At 56.8% G+C, this 5702-nt stretch overlaps 1 protein-coding gene across 1 annotated transcript in view; it reads right to left on the bottom strand.

Moving 5' to 3' along the window:
- Positions 1-2821: 2821 nt before the first annotated feature.
- DAG1 (dystroglycan 1) overlaps positions 2822-5702 on the bottom strand; it is a 50351-nt gene continuing 47470 nt past the window's right edge. The window contains 1 exon segment of the mRNA XM_006770595.2: positions 2822-5702. This exon segment is cut by the window's right edge and continues 28 nt beyond it. Within this exon segment, the coding sequence (XP_006770658.1) occupies positions 5194-5702 (509 nt within the window). The 3' untranslated portion in view covers positions 2822-5193.

The raw sequence follows: 5702 nt of genomic DNA, 5'->3' as shown, positions 1-5702 counted from the left end.
AGTGGGGGCTTCAATACTTCTTCGCCCTCCACAATATGAACAAAATGTTACAATCAGAAAAAAAATCTGAACTGTTTAATCCCTGGTCAGGGCATATTCAGGAATTAACCAATGAATGCATGGGTAGGTGCGACAACAAACCCGTCTCCCTCTCCCTCTCTCACATCAATAAAAGAGAGGAAAAAATAGCCCTAACCGGTTTGGCTCAGTGGATAGAGCGTCGGCCTGCGGACTGAAAGGTCCCAGGTTCGATTCCGGTCAAGGGCATGTACCTTGGTTGTGGGCACATCCCCAGTGGCGTGTGCAGGAGGCAGCTGATTAATGTTTCTCTCTCATCAATGTTTCCAACTCTCTATCCCTCTCCCTTCCTCTCTGTGAAAAACCAATAAAATATATTTTAATAAAATAAAAAATAAAATATTTGAAGTGTTTAGAATTTAATCTGGGGCCTGGACCATTGCCTTCTCTGGGCCTCAGTCATATTGTCCCAAGATGGTGATCAAGAAGGTAAGCAGCCCGGCCGGCATGGCTCAGTGGTTGAGCGTGGGTCTGTGAGCCAGTCAAGGCACAGGCCCGGGTTGCGGGCTTGGTCCCCAGTAGTGGGCGTGCAGGAGGCAGCCCATCAATGATTCTCTCATAGCACTGATGTGTCCATCTCTCTCTCCCTTCCTCTCTGAAATCAATAAAAAAAAATATTTTTGAAAGAAAAGAAAAAATAAGAAGCAAAACACATACATCCATCAGGTCAGCAAAGCAGGAAGATCGTAAGTCATGGCGGCGGGGTGTGCTTAAGGGATGGGCAGCGGAGTGAGCTCACCCTGGGAAGTCGGGTTCGAGAAGCCTCCCACGCGCCAGGGAAGCTGGGAGAGGGCCTCTCCTCAGGACTTTTCCAGGGTGGGGAGCAGGCGGAGGCCCGGCCGGTGGCTGCAATAGAGCCTCGAGTCCCCACCACGTTGATGGGATTCCAGAGGGAGAGCTAGCCTGGCAGGAGCTGTAGGCACCCCAGTGTCCCCCAGCCAACAGCTCTGGCTCAGGGGAGAATGCCAACTCCTTTATCCTCACTTGGACTCTCTGCCCTTTTTGCAAGCAGCGCGTTAGGCGCAACTTGTTCCAATCCCACCACCCCTCCAGGTCCCGGACGCCGTTTCCTCCTCACAGACGGGGAAGCCAGGCCAGAGGGACCCCGGGGACTCGCCCGGGGTCAGAGGCACATAGGAAGCAGATTCCTGCGGGTGACAACCCCTATTTCTCCCCCATTATGTCCTGTCCTGCCCCTCCCTCCATCACCCTCTCTCCAGCTCCGAAGACCTGAGCAGCCCCGGCTGGTTTGGCTCTGTGAATAGAGAGAGCGTTGGCCTGCGGACTGGAGGGTCCCGCTGTTCAATTCCATTCAAGGGCACATGCTCGGGTTGTGGGCTCGATCCCAGGTTGGGGGGAGGGTGCAGGAGGCAGCCAATCAATGATTTTCTCTCATCACTGATGTTTCTATCTCCCTCTCCCTCTCCCTTCCTCTCTGAAATGAATAAAAATTTTAAAAAAGACCTGAGCGGACAGTCCCCACGCCCACCAAGGGGAGGCCACAGCCCTGGCAGGAGTGTTGGGGGCGGGGCTGCCAACCAAACATCAGATCTTCCCTGTGGCTTCTCTCCCTGCCTTGCTGGCCTTCCTGTTCTCTGCTGAAACCAGGGGATCCCTCTCCTGGAGCTCAGGGTCATGATTCCACTCAATCCAGCGGCTTCCAGTTAGACATTAGTAAGAACTTCCTGAGCCAACAGAGCAAGGGCAGCCTCCTTTCCTGGGCCCCTGCTGCCCGGCCCAGGGGTCTGCGTCCCTGAACCCCTACTGGCCACCGCCTCCCGTAGCACTTCTTCCAGAAGTCGTTTCTTGACCCTCAACAACCCCCACTCTGGCACTCAGCTCTGGCTGCAGTCTGGGGCCATATCTGGGTCTTGAAGGTTATCCTTCCACACCAGGGGCTATGCTGCAGAAGGTGGTCTGGAATAAGGATGTGGGCACAATCAGTGACTGTTTTGGGGATAAAAATCAATGAGGCTCTGTTTCCACCAGATGAGATACCAGCTGTCCTGTGACCAATGGCCTTGGAAGACACAGCTATCGCATCCCCCACCTCCCACCCCCGGGCAGTGTCCCAGGGCTACCCAGCCCCTTCCCGGCAGGTAGTCACATTAAGCCTCCCAGCTGGCCGGCCCAGCCCAGGCAGGGCACTCGGGGGCAGGCCCAGGGCCTCCAGGCCCACCCAGGCCTAACAGCTGCCAGAAACAGGTCTCCCTTTCTCCCCACTCTCAGGCCAAGGCCACACCTGCCTCCAGACTGTCTGGGAGAGTGGCCAGCCCCAGGCCCCAAGGCAGGAGACAGGAGCTGGGGCGGAGCTGCAGCCAGAGGAATCCCTAAGTGCCCGTCCTTGCAGGGGCCCAGGCTGAGGGGCTCCTGCCCTGGACTTGCAGGGGCTGACCGGCTTGGGCAGGGCCTATGGCAGGGCCTTTCCCACTCCCTGCCCCCGCCCCCCGCCCGGTTTCACTGAGTTTTCTGCCTCTCCCCTCCCCACCCCCCCATGAGCAAACAGACTTGTCTCAGCAGGCTCAGACACAAGTGCTAAGGAGGGCTCACCTGTGGGCAGAACTTGTGGGGAGCACACCCACCCACTCTGAGGGGTGCAGAGCTGGTAAGGCCGGGGAGGCCCAAAGGTGAGCAGCTCAAAAGCCACCTTGGACTGGGCCTGCCTGGCCCCCATCTCCCCACCCTCCCCCCTCATGTCCCAGAAAGGCTTGAAGTACGGGAAAGAGCCGCTTGGAGGCAATGGCATTGTAATAAAGACACTGCTTTTATTTAGTTTGATATGTCTCTATACAGAATGCAGAAAACACATCTTAAACCCATACAGAAGGAAATAAAACCCGCCAGTGGTTGGTGAACACTTGAATGTGAGACTGGCTCTCCCAGAGCGACGCAGCGGCATCAGCAGCCCGCACAGGGGGAGGGGAGCTGCCGGCAAAGGCATTGTTGCCCTTGTTATTCTGTTCACTGCCCCAGCGCCTCCAGTTGCTATGGCAACAGGCCATTCTGGGCCAGCCACATCTCTGTATGGCCGTGCGCCCCCCACGGTGGGGTTGCTAGGGGCAACTGAGCTGTTTGGAAAGCCTTTCAGAGCCCTCACCTGGAACACCAGAATTGTTTACTTTCTGATGAGGTCATCAAAAATAGTCTCTCAGGTCAGACCCCACTTGTGCTCCTGCCTCTGGGGCATAGGGGAAACTCCGGCCTGGATCAGGGCTTGGAGGCACAAGGCCCGGGCACCGGAGGTCCACTGAGCCTCCATCTGCAGGCGCCCCCACAGGGCACGCCCACTCAAGCTCCCACTGGGGCCGGGCAGGGGAGAGAAGGGCTGCGCCCTGCAGAGAAGGCCCAGGGGAAAGACCCTCTGGAGGGCACGGTGGAGACCCCCCGACGGCCCTCCCTCCGGAGGCAGCACACATGATCCTCTGCAAAAGGTCTATATGGCTTAGAAGTGGCTGCTCGGTGTGCAAAGGGAGCCTGGGCCCACACGCCGCCCTCCATCACATTATTGCAAAAGGCATTCCTCCCTCAGAGGTACCGCCAGTACCTCTCAGGCCTCAAGTCAGCTCAAATGGTTCCTCCCAAAGGGGAATCCAAGCAGAGGGGGCGCCCCTGAGTCATGGGACAGAGATGCAGATGGACGGACACTCTGCTAAAAAAGGCAAAAGGAGCCCCAGTGTAATTCCAGAATTTAAGCCGATAAGAAAGGAAGGGGCAAAAAAAAAAAAAAAGAAGAAGAAGAAAGAAGGAAGGAAGGGGTAAAAAATAAAACCAAATCAAAATGAACAAAGCCGTCAGTTCCATGGAGTCGACACTAAGAGCTTGTACAAACTGCTGTAAGCATCACCATTTTAAATCTTTTTTTAATAAAACAATTTGAGGCTGTATAAAAACTTTAGTAAAAAATTAGCTTTGAGAGCCCACAGGTTTTCACTGTGAACTATTGCTGGCACTCCTCCCCAGCCGCCAGCCTTTCCCAGCCGTCAGGCCCCAGGCCTGGGACTGGAGCGCCAGAGAGGGGGGTGGGGGGGTGGGGGGGCTGTGGACTGTTGGGACAATGTGGCCAAGGTCAAGTGAGGAAAGAGCATCACATGACAAAAATATTGCATCTTCACCAAAATGTCCCCCGTTGAGTGTGTCTAAAACCGTGATACTCCTTTTGGGGAAAACACAGAAGGGAAAAGAAACCAGGCTGCTGTGGTCGAGCCCCTCGACCCCCCGACGCCCCATGAGCGGCTGGCCCGCCCTGCAGCACCTAGGTTGGGGCCGTGGCCCGCTGCCTCTTGGAGTCCCGTTTCTATGGAAATGAAGACCCCTGGGTGGTGAGCTGCGAGCGTGCATGGGGTGGGGTGATGGCCACGGCCCAGAGGCCCCTCCAGCGTCCAGCCCTTGGCTACAGCGGGAGAGCAAGCCCAGCACCAGGGCCCTGGCCCCTCAGCCAGGGCCGGGAGGCCCCCAGTCAGGCTCTGGGGGATGGGAGCAACCAGGCTGACGTAGTGTGAAAAAATAGGATTCCTTTGATAAAAAAGACTGTCCCTTGGTCTTCTAAGTTTGAAACACCCTGGGAGCTTATTTTTAGCAAAGCAATTTCCCACACCCACCCAAAAATTACACATACAAGTTTAGGTAAACAGCAGATTAAATGTAAAAACTTAACCTTAAGAAAGTCCTTTGAATGTAATCTTTAGCTACTGTTTTCCATGTTACATCCTGCAGCTAGACACACGTGAATAGAAAAAACAGTACAGTTAGTGTTAAAGGCAAAACGCAGAGGCCGAGGCCGCCCAGCACTGCCTGCGAGCTCATCGGCTCCTCCCTCTCCAGCCACCTCCATCCCACGGTGCTTCCGAGCCAGCCAGCCACACGCAGCGAAGAACTCTCTATGAACAAACAAAAAGCTGTTAGGCAAAAAGAAAAGTAAAAATGTCCCCAAAGCCTCTCCAGCCGCTTTGGGGTTAGGAGGACAGAGAGGCGGGCGTGTCCAGCCCCGCATCAGTGTGTGCTAGGTCAGGTGTCGGCGCCCAGTGGGCGGTGGTCAGCAGGCCACCGGTCTCCACGACAACACCGTGTTGTCTCCAGGGCCCTGCCCTACCCTGCCTCCACCTAGGCGCTTGTGGGTTAAGGGGGCACGTAGGGAGGGGGTGACCGGTACGGGGTCATGTTCTTGGGGCGGGAGCCCTTGCCCTCCATGGGGGCGGTGAAGGGCGGGGGAGGCTGGTAGGGAGGCGCGTTGGGATCCTCCTCGCGCAGGGGCGTGTACTCTCCCATGGTGTCCTGGTTGAGAGGAGTGGTCTCGGGCACGCTCTGGTTGGGGTACTCGGGCGGCGGGAGGGGGGCTTTCTCCTCCTGCAGGATGAGCGGCATGCTGGAGGAGGGGGGCGGCTTGGAGTCGTCCAGCTCATCGGCGAAGATGATGGGCACGCCCTTCTTGATGAAGGTGGCCTGGTCCTCCAGCGTGAGCTTGCCCTTCCGCTTCTTGCGATAGCAGATCATGGCGATGATGCCGGCGATGAGCAGGATGGCGGCGACCACCACGGCCGGGATGACCGTGTGCAGGTACACGTCATCCTCGCTGCTCTTCTCGGGGTCCCTGTCGGGCACCGCGGTGGTCGGCGCCTCAGAGGGCA

The sequence above is a fragment of the Myotis davidii genome, unplaced genomic scaffold, assembly GCF_000327345.1.
Source record: "Myotis davidii unplaced genomic scaffold, ASM32734v1 scaffold663, whole genome shotgun sequence".
NCBI classification, from domain to species: Eukaryota; Metazoa; Chordata; class Mammalia; order Chiroptera; family Vespertilionidae; genus Myotis; species Myotis davidii.
Note: the sequence above shows the minus strand (reverse complement) of the source record. Positions and strands in the feature narration are given on the sequence as shown.